The 15165-nt window shown below is 42.3% G+C and overlaps 1 protein-coding gene across 1 annotated transcript in view; it reads left to right on the top strand.

Moving 5' to 3' along the window:
- The first annotated feature begins 9830 nt into the window (after positions 1 to 9830).
- Positions 9831 to 15165, top strand: part of ANKRD28 (ankyrin repeat domain 28) — a 122466-nt gene continuing 117131 nt past the window's right edge. Inside the window, exon 1 of the mRNA XM_027675321.1 lies at positions 9831 to 9911. Within this exon, the coding sequence (XP_027531122.1) occupies positions 9885 to 9911 (27 nt within the window). The 5' untranslated portion in view covers positions 9831 to 9884. The remainder of the gene's footprint in view (positions 9912 to 15165) is intronic.

Raw genomic sequence — 15165 nt, 5'->3', positions numbered from 1 at the left:
ACCTGCTGCCTGGGGCTGGCCATGATTTCTTGCTGCCAGTCCCAGGCAAGCAGCGAGGTCCCTGAGTTGCAGGCCCCTGCAGGTGCCCAGCACTGGCAGGTTTGCTCCCAGGCCACTGATCTGCTGATGTGCCCCACAGACCATTTTGGATCATGTCATGCTCTGGAGCCTGCCAAGTCAGTCATCCTCAGGAAATACTTTTTCCCCCCACTTTGCTGATTTAATTTGGCAAATCCTCTGAAGATCAAAACCTTCCATAAAGTTTCAGATTATGTATATCTCCTCTTGGGTTTATGGTTGATCAGAGAATGCCCATATGCATTATTTATTACGCAGTTGAAGTGTTTTGACAGAGCTGGAAAATTCACTGTCAGGAAACAGCATTGCTGAGGGTCCAAGAAAAATCGCAAGAATTATTGCATTGGGCAAGAATCTGTAGCTCAGCACATGCAGACCTGCCAATATATACATGCAGATCTATATCCTGCATTAAGATATGTAGTTTTTTACTATCATAACTTAAGTGCCAACTTTTTTCTTCCATCCTCTCCTCCCCAGTGTGTCCTCACAGTGCTCAGCCTCATGCAGGTCTGTCAAAAAGTCTGCTAAAAGAAAACAAACACTGATTTCAGGTGGATGAATATGTGGTTCCCAGCCAAAATCACTGTGCCTTGCACAAATACTTCTCTTTTGCCTCATGAGTAATTATATGTACCTATGAACAATGGGCTAAGCAACCACAGCCCCTTTTATGCAGGATCCAGACATGTCAGTGCAGGGGGTATCACTGGGTTTCCATGCTGAGAGGGCAGTGTCCTCAGCCCCGAAGATGTAAATGTCTGTACCAGATGTGAGGTGAAGGGGTTTGTGTTGGATTTTTCCATGGGGGAGAAGCAAGGGTATCAGCCACCAAAAGGACTTTTGAGCTACATTTTATTTCAATTTGTTTAGCAGAAGGAGAAGCCCAGCTCTAGCTGGTCTCCACAAGTGAAACTATTAACAGTCCCTAACACCAGATACGATCAAGCAGTAGGGCTGATCCATTGCTCTGAGCAGATGAAGTGCAAGACTGGCACTCGCTGTTCTGGGTGGCCAGGGAAGTTGCACCACAGGCTGAGGCACCATGCAGTAAATCGGCTTCTTTTCCTCACCAATGCCAGGGAACTGTGGATTTGTTTGGTTTTTTGTTTTTTGGTTTTTTTTGTCCTATGATGTTCTGATGGACATATTATTTTTCTGTCAATGTTAAAAGCATGGCCAGATTCATGCACCTCGACCTCACTGGTTTGTCCCCAACACAAATGTCTCAGAACCCTATGGTCAGCAGCTCTGACCTTTGGCTGGGCAGTGCCATAGCTGCAACCTCCTCCATACAAACCGCCAGCAGGAGGGTCCCTCACAAGCTTCGTCTGCCGTCATTCAGGCACTCCTGCCCTGTGCCGCAGGTGTTGGCAGTTGTGCAGCCTTGCCTGTGGCACAAGTCCACCGAAAGTTAATCCAACACCGATCCTGCCTGTAAGTGCTGGGCGCTGCTCAGGTTACCTGTTAGCTGACACCAGCAACCACTGCTGCCTTGTCTCCACATCCTGCAGTGCTGCCACCTGCCTTAGGCTTGCAGGGCATGATCTCCAGGAGAGAAACAGCCTTTTTCTTCTGTGCTGGTACAGTGGCTTCTACTGAAATGGACTCTTTTCAGCTGACAGGGCGTTGCTTTGATGCTTACTGGAAGTTGCAAAAGAAACGAATGGCAGGAAATCTTAGCTGGAATGCTAATACAAATAATAATAACACCAGTAATATGAAAACTTCCACATACAGCCAATGTTTGCTGTAAATGACAGCAGTAAGGAAATATATATATTTATATGTGTATAACATATAGTTATGTGTGGGTGGGTGTGTCTGAGTCATATTTCAAATGCAAGAAGGGTGCAACTTAGCATTGGATTGATGGCAGGTCTAAAGGTGATTCTCTTCCAAGATTCGTATTTTGGAGGGCGTTCAACTTAAAACTAACTGTGATAACACAAGGTGTTTTAAATCCCACACTATGACTGCAGGACATAATTCTTGAAAACATAATACATAAATTTTGGATTATTTTATGTAATTGGAAAATGTGCAGCTTAGAAACAAAAATCTATGGTGTGTACAGCATTTTCAATACAGGTTCACATTCTGGTTCACTTACTAATGGGCATGTGTGCAAATGCAAAGTCTTTCCCTAACTCAACACTATGTTGCACAGACCAGTTGCCTGTACTGAACCATTGCCAAATATGTTATATGGAACTTTTCCAGCATTTCTGCTAAATTATGCTATTCCAGTGTATGTAAATTTAAATTTACCAAATTCACCTCATGGTAATGTAGAGCTACAGTCAGTACTTTAGGGAATATTTGGTGTTAATGTCTTCAGCAAAAGAGCTGAAGATTACCTGATTCAATTACCTTCATCCCAGTGTTGGCTGATCTGGAGGTTATTCTCTCCACTTATCCAAGGAAAGTATAATATCTTGCTATTTAGAAAATGAAAATACAGATGATGCAGCATGTCCTACAAGTTAAGAAACTCAGGCTGTGGTGAGTGAGAAGGGAGAGCATGCTCATCAGTACAGATCCTGAGCAGAAAACACACTGTCTGCAGCTTGCTGGAGTTCAGTGCTCAATCTTTGCACCTACTAAAGGAAAACAAACACTGATTTCAGTGCTGTAGTAGCAGGCCCAGCTACTAAAGAACTGAAACGCCTTTTTGATTTCCTTTGTCGTGGCATGTGTTCTAGGGGAGGCAGGGGGGGCAAGTTATCAAATCCTAATTAATAATGAAGTTGTAGGTATTTTAATGCATTTTCTCTGTGCATGTCAACTGTCAGGTCCAAAGCAGCTCTAGAATCAGTACTAATGAAAAACCTCAGACTAAAATATCCATATATTAGTTTCTCTAACTGCTGTGACTGACAACAGTACTAACCTGTACCTGTACGACTCCATTTCTTTTAAATATTTTATACAAATGTAAATCCTTTAGCATGAGAATGAAGACAACATCATGAAAACAGGAATAAAGTTGTCTATTAAGATGCAAAGATAAATGCAAACTGTTTGCTTCATTTTCTCTTCTTTGAGTTACAAATTTCTTGCTGTCGTGAAAAACCTTTTCATCTTCCCTGAAATTCATCACTGTGGCACTCGGTTGACAAATGTATTCATCGCAGTAGTGTATTTCCCAGAGATTCCTGTCTTCTGCCTCAAGCACTTTATTCCTTTAGATGATAAAAGTATTTATCTGAGAAGAGTTTACATACATATCTGTGGGGCTGCAGGCTCACGTATGCCATCAAAATATTAAAAAAAAAAAGTACTTCCCAGAAAAAAAAAAAAGTTTAAAGATAGATATTCTTTATGGTGGAATCTTTATTCCACAACGGCTGGCACAGTGATCTCCTCCCACTCTGTTTGGACAGTGAAATGCTCCCTGTTGTAGCAATTAAGGAGCCTGCAAGTGTATTTTACAAATTTAAAAGTTTAATTGAAGGTTTTTAATGTGTGGCAGTGCAGCTGCATTACTACATTTGGATGTGTAACAGTCATTTATATAAAATGGCATCAGGTGACACGTTATTACTAGGTGAGAATACATGCTACTGCATTTTGGTTTATATTGCAGTCTTGAGGGGAACAAGACCTGAGAAAGTTGGCCATTACTGCAGCAACTGTGGTATTGGTAAAATAAGCTTTTCTTCATCTTCACTTTTCCTTATATTACACACTGTCCCCATTTTAATGGCACCTACTCCTGCAGTATTGAGTGTGAAATGGGAACTTGTGAAAGCAGAATCCCCATTTGTCCTCCTTTCTGAGCTCACATTGTGTCACACATAGCTAATTTTCAGAGGTCTCATTTCAGCTGAAATTTGCCTAGTTGAAAAAATGTCTTTTCCCTCATTTCCCCGCCCTGGTGACCACTTGAGTGCTTTATAACCAAATATGTAAAATTTACACTGGAATCATTTTCCCTCAATAGAAAAAAAGCCATTGTGAAAGAAAAAACCAGAGGACACAGTCAATAAGGGATCTCTAGCTCATCAGAAAAGGAAATTTATGTATGCAGAAATCCTCTTCTCTAGAGCACCTGGCTGGGATATTACAATTATATCATACATCATCAGAAAGTAGGTTTCAGATGCTCAGAAACTTCTGATTTAGAAGTCAGAACCTCTATTTTGCTTCTCACATGAAAATCAGCATTTCCACTTTAATACTTTTACTACTTCCACTTAATACATTGCTAGAGCACTGATGAAATGCATTTTAACAAAATATCCCTGTGTAGCAGGTCAAGTAAAACCTCCCAATAAGATTTTTACGGTGCATTAAGCTTTCGGCTCAACAAGGTGACTGACCAAAACTCATTCCCTCTTGTGCTTCACTTTAGGTGTTACTCTTTGAAGAACTGGTCAAGCCTGAAAAAATAATTTGCAAGATCACAACCCACTGGAGTTTCCAGTTAGTCAATACTCTCCATTCTGAGGTACAATGAGCTTGGAAAAAAAGACATTTTGAGGCATTTGGTTATTTATATAAACAAAACAGAGTATTTTGTTAAATAAATAAAAGTAAAATACTCTGGTTTGTTTATATAAAGAAATATGTAACAAAACAGTCTAATCTATAAACACTAATTCAAGGTGAGAATGTGAGAATGTATAAGGGTGCGAATACTCACAGTGTTTTAAGAAGGAGTCGTGTTGGGATGTGCTAATACCAGGAAATATGCTAACTGAGTCTTTTGTTTCTCTTTCGTCATTTCAGGTAAGTTTAAATCTACAATTTATTTCTTTAATTTTTAATAGATTGATTTGGAGTTTACAGCTACCCAGAATTAATAGTCTTTTAGGATCATATTTCCAAAGGCATACAAATTTTTTTCACCAATGCTTGGACAGTTTTGAGAGATTAAAAAAAGAAATCAAGAAGATTTTGGATAAAATTCTCCTCTGTGTCAGCCCAAATCCCAAGGTCCTTTATACCTTTCTTAGGCCTCTTTGAGAGTTTATCCCGCTGAAGAAGATAGACTTAATTTAGGCGGAAAAAAAGTTGCATGTTATTCAAACTAGAAGAAATGTGAACAGGATTTTTAATATGCAATTCAAGACAAAATTGCTACCTTTATAGAAGCCCATTTTTTAATATATATTTTTACCAGTAATACTGGCAAATAGGCACCATAAGGACACATCAAACATCTTGTAAACTCCCCGTAACATTTTTCTCATCAAAATGAAAGTGATGTAATTTCTTACCATTGTTGTCTTACTTTATATATTCTTAATTCTCTGTTTTCTTGCACTTTTACTTGAATTTTCCTTAGAATACATGACTGACAGGAACTTAGAGCTGCTTGGCTGGCCCCTGTCACTTGCTAATTGTACAAAGGAGACTCATATTTGCCCTACCTTCCCCCAGATATTGAATTTGTTCTTTGAATAAGGAGGGCACACTAGTTCTCTCTCCTCCTGTCTGCACCAGACGGGGACAAAATTGGTCAAATGAGCATCCATAAGCATAATGGCGCTTTAGAAATGCCAATCGATGATATTTGATTGATGATGCCATTATGATATTTAATATGTTTCCACTACAATCAGTAACTGTGAACAGCCAACAATTCAAAATGTAATCTCTGGGACAGAATTAAAAAACCTTGACTGTTTTAGATTTTGATGGATAAAATGTGTCACAGCACGTGTAAAAATCTTTATGATGATGCTCCCAGCATACCATTATAAAATGAGTGTGATTTCTATTGGAAAAGTAGCTCCCCAGTAATGCTGATTCAGGGTCATAAAGAGAAATGCATCCCTCTGTAGGAAACTATAACATTATATTGATTTCAGACACCTTGTATTCTGTGCAAAAATAAAATTAGCCCTGCTTTCCTTTAGTAGTACAGGACAGCATTTGGAGGAGGGCAGTGGCAATGAGGACTCCTGGATTCTATTCCTAGCCACAGCAGTGACTCATGCCATGACCTTGTGTAAGCCTGTTGACCTCTGTGCCTGTTTACCCATGCTGAAGCATGAAAAAGGAATAAATACCTACTTGGCCAGGGTTGAAACCCTTGGTTAGAAAGAGCTAAGTATATAGGCATTCTTGGCAAAATAAATAAATCATGAGGACGTTTCAGATGAGTTCAAAAAACATCTCCAGTATGAGGTTTCTACAGTTTCTTCAATTTGATCCCATTATGTATTTCAGTGCAGCACATATGGTCCTATCTTTAAAACACTGGGTAGTGTTACGCACTGTGGGATAAGTTACAGAGTGAAGATTTTAAATTAACATTAATGGGAGCCGTGCATTTAAAGCCTATTGCTCTGTGCTGAAAGTGTGCCCTCAGGAGAGCTGTGCTGCTAATAATTTACAAACTGTCCAATTAAAAAGTGTTGTGGAAATTTCTAACTTCTGCAGATGTATATTCTGAACACTATCAGAAATGCTGTGGCTTTAGGTGTGTTTGTATGTCAATACTCAGACTTCCGTGAAACATTCTGTGAATGTTCCTAAGGGATGCTTGGAGAGTTACTTACCCTTTAACACCTATGTTGATGTAAAATCAACATATGTGAAGTTACCCTCAAATATATGCTAATAAATGAACAAGAAGTGCTCATTTCTTTGCAGCACTGTTACATTTAACTTTTGAGGTTTCATTTCTGTTCTATCGCTCTGGAGTCAAATACTGTATTTGTGGAACACTAGCAGATCAGACGATATTATTGGCAATATTCTCGTATTTTTGTTCCAGTTGTAATAATCATTTGGACTGTTTGTTGCAGCATAAGAATAGGACAGATATTTATACTGTGACTTGAGAAAAAATATCCACATGCAACTGATTGGTTTCAGAGAAACAACACTCAGAAAATTCCCCACTTCCATGTTATTCACCTTCATGTATATAAGCCACTTGTGCCTAAATTAAAACAGACAAGTATCTCCAGAATCCGTACTGTTACTTCCATACTTTACCTCTTAAACTTTTTCACACTATAATGTCTTATAATCCACAGAAAAAAAAGAATATCTGTGGTCAGAGTTCAGTTGGTTGATGCCATATTTAAATGTATACAGTAAAACCTACAGGCCTTTCCCTAGCCATAGCCTGAGTATTGGAGCAAGGAAAAACTGGGAAACGAATGAAATAAAGATGTGCCTTCCCCCACTGAACCAGTACCTGGCCCCAAGCTGCAAGAGATACTAATGCTTCCAGGTGCTAAATTTTCATGTGGGATGACTTTTCTACATACAGAAATTACTCTAAATAGTGGGTGAACTGAAAGTAGATGTTTTTATGAGTAACTCCATAAACTGATAAGCTTCACAGGAGGAAGCAGAACTTTATCAGCTCCCAGACATTCTTTTCACTTTGAAAAGGAGCAGTCTAATTTTGAGACAGACAAAGGCAATGTTTCCTGATGTCATTTTCTTCTTCACTGACTGCATTGATAAAATTATCTCTAATTTCCACAACCATTGGTCTCTTTACCATGTTGTTATCACAGTTCTCAACCAGTTTGCATAGTGTCAAAATCTACCTGTTTTGTATTTTCAAACAACACACTTCTATTCACAAACAAACAAACAAAAAGAACAGGTACAATACACAAATAATAATTTAGGGGGCTATTTGAAATTAATTAAAATGTTTACTCATCATAATCAGCATTTCTGGACATATCTAGATGTCAACAAAATTGATTTAGAAAGTGTGACAATGTTGAGGTTTTTTTCCTTTGCCTAGTAAAATAGGACTGCAATCTTAACTAGTTGAAATAAAATAACACAAACAAGCATACCCCATTGGACCACTGGTATTCCAAGCTAATGAAAGATCTGCCTCAGCTAGCACCTATAGAAAACCCTTCTGTTCTCATGTTGCCAAGTCACCAAATGAATGTGTTCACATCCCAGCCTCCTACTGGAATAAACAATAAGCACGAGCAAGGGCAACAACACACAGAGTCTTCACACAAGTCTTCACACAAAATATACTTAGTTGCTTTATTAAACTTTCATTTTTCTTAAGTTAATATTAAAGTCTAAGTAGATTTAACTGTATGTGGAGTGTTAAGAAGTCACAGTCTATTCTGAAGTACAAGAAAATCCAGAAACTTGTGACCTTCATATCAGCATTGTCTGTAGCAGTATGCAATTCCAAAAAGCCTCAGTCTCTTCAGCCTATTATTTTTTCTGAGGGGGAATCAAAATTCAGAAGAAAATAACCCTTCCAGATCATAGTTACCATGCTGGGCTGGCTGGCCGCAGCATTATTTTGTGGAAGAGCAACACAATCCAATGCTAGTGTTAAGTATGCCACTTGTTGTTCCTTTCACAAGAAGATTTTAAAATCCTACCTATGAAGATGTAATTTGTGTTTGATGCACACCGTCCTACAAATAAGCCTGTAAATTATGTGTCAAAATACAGCATGAGAGTTATGCAGGTAACATCTCCACTGATCCTCTGCCAAAAAATGATGAACATTTAATACATTGCAAAATGATCTTTCTCTTTTTTGAATTAACTATCTATCTGTACATGTCTGCTCCATCTGGTAATTCGTAGAGCATTTCTTAGTGCCTTGATTTGGCCCATTGCCACTACCCAGCGTGATGCCTGTTCAGCTGCTGTTCCTCCTTCCTCCCATGGCAATGGGCTCTTGAGGGTCTGAGATGGGCACTCAAGACATGAGGGAGGTTCAGTGCAACCCCACACCTGCACCAGCACCCAAGCCGGGCATGGGTGGCCCCAGGGCTTGAGGTATCCCCCCACTAGTGGAGCTCCAAGCAGAGGAGACCATGATTGCAACACATTGTAGAGTCCTTGAGGAGTATTTGTAATAACAGGCTGCGGGAAAGAACAAGATGTGGCTGGAGGTGGGAGCCATGGGGACACAGGGCAGCACTTCGGCTGGACCAATGCTGGAACCGGGACTGGTGATCTCTCTTCCTTCCTGCCTCCCTCCCTATACAAACACCACTGTCAAGCTCATATAGTAGGTCAGGGACTAACATACCAATTTCGATGCCAAGCACATATTTTACTAATAAACCTTAGAGATTTTTTTGAGGACCCTCCAACTTCTGCCATCCCTTTTGACCACGAGTATGTACAAATCCCCGGTGCTCCCTTCCCCTTCAGGGTGGGACGTCCCGCACATTCCTGACAAAAGCAGGTGGGAGAAGGGGGACGCCTTCTCTCCCAGACAGGACAGGGGCTCGCACCAGCGCTTGGATGGCGGGTGACGGGACCCTTCCCGGGCGACCAGGGGCTAGGAGCCACCTTTGCCGGAGAAATCCCGCCTCGGGCCAAGCCGCCTGTGCCGGTAACCCCCGGCTCGGGGCTTATCTCGCCAGGTGGCCGAAACCACGCCTGGGAAACCACAGCGATTCCTAAGGGAAGAGCGGCGGCCCCCTGGCCGTGCCGATTCCCGATGTCTCGCGGTGTCCCTCACCGCCACTGCCCCCACGTGCCCGTCCCGCGCTATCCGCCCGCGCCGCGCCCGCGCCACCAATCAGCGCTGCCCTTACTCTGCCCCGCCTCCCACGGGCCAATCAGCAGCGCCCTTGGTGGCGCGGGCGGGCGGGCTCATTCAGGAAACCTCTCGGGAGGGCGAGAGCAGGGCGGGGCGGGGCGTGAGTAGGCCCCGCCCCCGAGGGCGCCGAGCGCGGTCTCTGCGCGGGGCGGTAGCGGGCAAGGGGAGGGGGCGTGGCAGGGGGCGTGGCCGGCGCGCGGACCGTGGTGGCGGGGGGGGCGTGGCCGCGCGGCGCGCGGAGCCGGGAGTCGTTGGCGGCGGGCGGAGGCGGTGGCGCGCGCTCGCCATGGTGTTCCTGAAACTCCGCGAGCAGGTGGGCATTCCCGACCTTCCCTTCTCCTTCTCCTCCTCCTCCCCTCCCAGGGCCGCCGGGCGCGCCCTCCCCCGCCGTGGTGTGCTGGCGCGCGCGCGGGTGACAGGCGGCGGGCAGCGGGCGGCAGCGGGAGGCAGCATGGCTGCTGCCGCCGCCGGGGACCGGGCTGGGCGGGAGGCGCCATGTGCTCCTGCTGCGGGCGGGCCCGCCCTCCCGGGCAGGTACCGGGCCGAACAGGTGGCCGCGGGAGCCCTTGCCCGCCGACCGGTCACCTCCGAGCCCCCGCCCCGGGATCGCAGGGGAAGCCCGGGAAGGGTGATGGGGGTGGGTCTGCGGGCTGCCCCTGGGCCAGCCCTGTCCCGTGCCTGTTTTGGGAAGGAAAGGGTTTCTGGACCGGGGTACCTGGGCCTGAGGGACTGCGCGGTGTAAACGGATTGACCTGGAGACACCCGTCGGGGGGCGACGTGCCCGGGAGCAAGAGCTGGCGCCGCTCCCCCGGAGCCGGCCCTGCGCAATTTCACGTGCCCGGGAGCCGCCTGCCCGTCCTTCCACCTTTCCCTTCCAGGCCTTTACAATCTTTTGTTCGGCCGCCGTGCCTTTCTCCTCCCGCGATCTTGACAAACCTTCCCCGAGCCCGCGCTCCCCTCCCGAAGGCAAAGGAGGTTCTTCATGCCTTCAGTGGTTTGGTGCTCTCGTCGCATCACACCCTTCTTTGTCTACCAGGCTCTTCTGTTTCCATTCCAGCTGGTGAAAAATACTTGTCTTCGCTGCTCTGTCCTTTCCTGGTGTCTCCCCTGTCCTACCTATTGTCTCCTGTGTGGTATCAGGATACAAAGGTGGGAGGGTCTGCGCTGCCAATTTGCCGCCCGTGAAAAGATGCTTCCTAGGAATGGTTTTTTCTCTTGTTTTCATGTGTGTGAGGCCAAATTCCGTGTAAAAACTCATACACCCTGCTGTGGGTCTCCTTACTACTCTTCCTTAAAGATAGTCGACTGTGACACCATCCGCTCCCCAAAAAAAAGCCCCACAGAAAAAAAAAAACTAGAAACTTGGTAGTGGTTGGGTAGCTGGTATCCTGCGTGTGTTATGCTCATCAGTACCAGCCCATCCTTACCTGCAAATCCTTTCATCAGGTTTGCACGCTTAGGTTGCCGTGGTCCCTTGGGATTTTGATCTAAAAAATGGTTGGTGATATGGGGCTGTGTCCTGCTGTATTGTATGTAAACTTTGTGAAGTCTCATGGTTTTTTAAAAGCTCATCTATGAATGAGCAACAGTTGTGGACCCAAAATGCATTTAGTGTCCCATGAGTAAGGTTGCCTTTTAGGCTTTATTACTGTTCTTCCATGGGAGGCTCTCTACAGAAATCAGCGCTTGTTCATCTCTTCTGTTAAATAAGCCCTTTGGTTAAAACCAAGAAATACCACCCTTCTGCAAGTAATCATTATGAAATAATTTTCAAAAGCCCCGTTGTCAATATGTTAACATGGAAATAAGTGTACTTCAGAACTTTTCTTCTGGGAAGGATCCTGTTATTGACAGATGCTGAGGTGAAATATTGGACTCAATATTTGGTTTGACAGAGTAATGCATGTGAGGTTTTCGTCTTCTATTGTGACGCAAGTTTTAAGCCAGAAGGAGTACAAGGTGGATTTTTTTAGAGGTTTCACGGATCTGTAAAGGTGGATTGATATACTGGGAACTGAAGTATTCTTTCACTTAAAAGGGGCAGGGAAAGGAAGGGAGTGCTGGTTTTGAAAAGTCTCTTGTAGAGAGAGTGATTTTTAGCAGCAGCTGCTTTTCTGCTGCTTAAGTGTCAGTTGCTTGACAAATCAGTTATTTCAAACCAAATTCTGTTAAAAACTGTTTTCTTTAAGAATGCCAAAAAGTCATGAGGGATCATATTAACGTGAAATCTCTCAGCTTTGCCAGCTACAGAGAATTCCTCCAGGCCAGTGTTCTCCTGCAGTATGCTGCAAAGAAGTCTTGACTTGAGGACAGGATGCTGTGCTGATATTGTAACACCACCTGCTCTTTATAAAAACTAGCCTGTGGTACTATGTGGAAGTAGAGGTGTTTCTCTTCAGTGTTTCTTGAAACATGCTTCTTGTTTGCTTGAACCATATACTTTGCTTCATAGTGGTGTGTTCATTTAGAATACAGTAAATTGTCACATATGTTTGTGGTCCCTGTAGTGAGTCTGTCTTTCTTTAGTGATGACTGTGCTTCACAGGGGAGCACAAAGGCTGCTCTGTTTTTGTACTGTTGAGCAAATATGAAGGGGGGAAGTGATTTGCTAGTTTCCTTCTGCAACAGTCAGATTAATAACTTTCTGAAACAAAAATTCTACTAAATAAAGTATTACTTTAATTCTCAAGATTATTTTTCCAAATTCAAAATAAACCTATTGATTTTGCTCTTTGATAATGTAGAAGGGCTTTGTGTTACTTATATGTCAGAATCATGCTGGGAAGAGGCAGACTTGCTGCGTACGAGAAGCTTGGTATTTTCTTACACTTGTTTTGGTTGAGTTTGTCAAGTTACTGCAAGCTAGTGTAAGTGCAGTGCTTGGAAACTACAGTGAGGTGAGAAATTCTGCTCCGAGGCTCTTAGTTGAGTTCAGAGGGTGAAATCCCAGTTCCGATTGCTTGATTTAATTTACTTAGTACCTGATAAACAAAACTTTGATCCTACAGATGCTGAATATGTTTGTGAAGCTCAAATATTTGTTTTTGTCTGTGGAGGCTGATTTGACACGTTTAACCTTCAGAATAAAGGTTTTTCGTGCACTGAGAAGAGTAGGCCTTTCCTTGGGTTCAACAACCAGCCAGCAGGTGCATTATCTATAAATTTGTGTTACTGCTTGAGCTTTATTGCTTTGCCTGTTTTCTTTAAGAATGCCAAAAAGTCATGAGGAATCATATTAACGTGAAATTCCTACCTGTGAGGTAGGAATATATTTCAAAGTTTTGACATAATTGGGGGTGTACAATACACTTCCAGAAGTGACTTATGTGTTTGCTTTCAAAGTGTATTAGGTATCTAAAAAACTCATAAGCATGTTAGCAAAAATTACATTTGAAGCTAAATTGAACTATATTAAGCAAAGTTGATACCTGTAATGCTCAATAGCAAACTTTAACTCAGGTATAGAAAAGCAGTCATTCAAGTGTCAAGTTAGAAGCTGTAGATTGTTCTCGTTGCTCTTGGTTTGTTGTGCAGTGTTGGACAGATGTATTTAATAATAGAGGAGGCAAATCTGCAATTTCTGAGGCTTAAACCATTCAAGGTAGAAATGAAAAATATGGTAAGCGTACCTTATGATTAAGGTATTTGCTCTTAAGTTTGCCTTCCTACTGTCTTCATATATTGGTGCTTGTATACCAGGTTCTTCTAGATGAGAAGCTGCTTTAACTACTAAAATGCCAAGTCAGAGGAAGCCTATAAAAGTTTTTTTCTTCCTGAAACTGCTGTAAGAAACTGTAGTGAAAACCAAGTTTAGGTCAAGAGTTAGTGATGTTTTATCAGAATTTATTGGGGAGGGAGGACAGGGACAGGGAAGGGAGAGATGTGGGGTAGGGAAAGAAAAAAGGAGTGACTTGCTTGTGGGCATCCACAGTGGTATGCCTTGGTCTTATGTATCAAAGCCCTCAACTCTCCATAGTTAACTGTGTAAGGCTAAGTGTCATCTTTGTTTTTTTTGCTATTCAGTCATAGTTTCTAGGTACATTAACTATTTCCTAGAACAGGCAAATCCTTGCTTTAAAGGGTTGCGAGGTAGTCTCTTGTACACCTAAGGAGTAACTGACGGCCTGGTTTTTCTTAGTATGCAGGTGAAATTTGGATTGTTTAACACCCCAGGGATTCATTGCTTTTCGGGTACAAGCCTTACCTGTGTATGTGCTTACAGGTCATCTTTTAGGCTTGCATAAGGTTGCATCTCAGCATAGTTTTGTTGAAATGTATGAAACTGATCTAAACTGGATGATTTTTTTTCCTTTGGTTTTGCAGCTATATAAGTACTTGTGGCAAAAGTTGTTGGATGCAATGTCATTATAGTTGGTAAAGCTTTATTTTTTTCTTTCAGTGCATTATAGTTTTAGTTATACGTTTTCTGTTTTTTCTGAATCTTAAATGTGTAATAGGAAGATATCTTAGGGCTAATAATGATGGGCATTTGAAAGGATTTTGTGTGGATTTTTCTGTATGACTACTAGACTGTGCTTGAGGCAATGCATTTATTTCCGGAAGTCAGATGTGAGTGGTACGGATCTGAGTAGGAACAACTGCATGAAGATATTAGAGTGACCACTTATCTTTAAAGTCCTTGAACAGTGAGAGCACTGACTTCTTTATTGCCCATTTATATCTTTCTCTTAGCTAAGATGGATCTTGTTCAATTGGCAGTTAAACAAATGTTTGCAGTGTCATAGTGAACACTCTGAATGCCTCTATGGTTGCTATTTTCATTACTGCCAGCGTTAGACTTCATTCTTTTAGAATTCATGCCAAGAATAAATGTCCCAACTAGTTCCTTGTTACTCTAAGAGGAGGAATGGTCTCCTGTGGTGATGAAAAGGAACTGCTGCTGTTCAGTGAAGGAGGGATATGGTGGGAATGGAGTTATGTGTTACAAATGACTGAGTTACAAATTCTGTTCAGACGTAGCCTAATGAGATGTGTGGTTTTGTTTTTATTTTTTTTTAGTAGAAGTTACTTTAAAGTTACTGTTCTTTTAAAAAACCCAAACATTTCTTTTTGGAATCTTGTAGAAGTCAAGAACCACTCTTTGTGCTCTGTTCTCCATCATATGTTCTTCCTAAAATTTGTACCTAATCTTTTTAAACTGTATATAAGATAATTTAATTAAGAAGCTGTAATACTTACCAAGACACCTGAAGTCTTACTGTTAGTTCTCCTGCTTCCAGGCTAAGAACTTACATGTATTGATAAGATAAGTTTCTTTAATTGATGGACAACTTGGAGTAACTTGAACTCCATTTATCTTGTTATACGCAGTAATTACCAGCCCTTCCATTAGAATGTGCTGAGAGAACCTGGTTCTACCACGTGTTCGTTTGGGGGGATCAGATTGCCTGATGATAACTTGGGAACTTTTGACTTGTGAACAAGCAGTTCTTCTCAGTCAAGAAAATACACTTTTTAAAAGAAGAAGGAAAAAAAAGGTGGGGGAGAAACAAAGCAAGCCTTGATTTTGCAGTCAGATCCTTATGGCAGATCCTGTTAACTCAGCA

Source organism: Neopelma chrysocephalum, unplaced genomic scaffold (genome assembly GCF_003984885.1).
Source record: "Neopelma chrysocephalum unplaced genomic scaffold, ASM398488v2 Primary Assembly neopelma1_26, whole genome shotgun sequence".
In the NCBI taxonomy this organism is placed as follows: Eukaryota; Metazoa; Chordata; class Aves; order Passeriformes; family Pipridae; genus Neopelma; species Neopelma chrysocephalum.
Note: the sequence above shows the minus strand (reverse complement) of the source record. Positions and strands in the feature narration are given on the sequence as shown.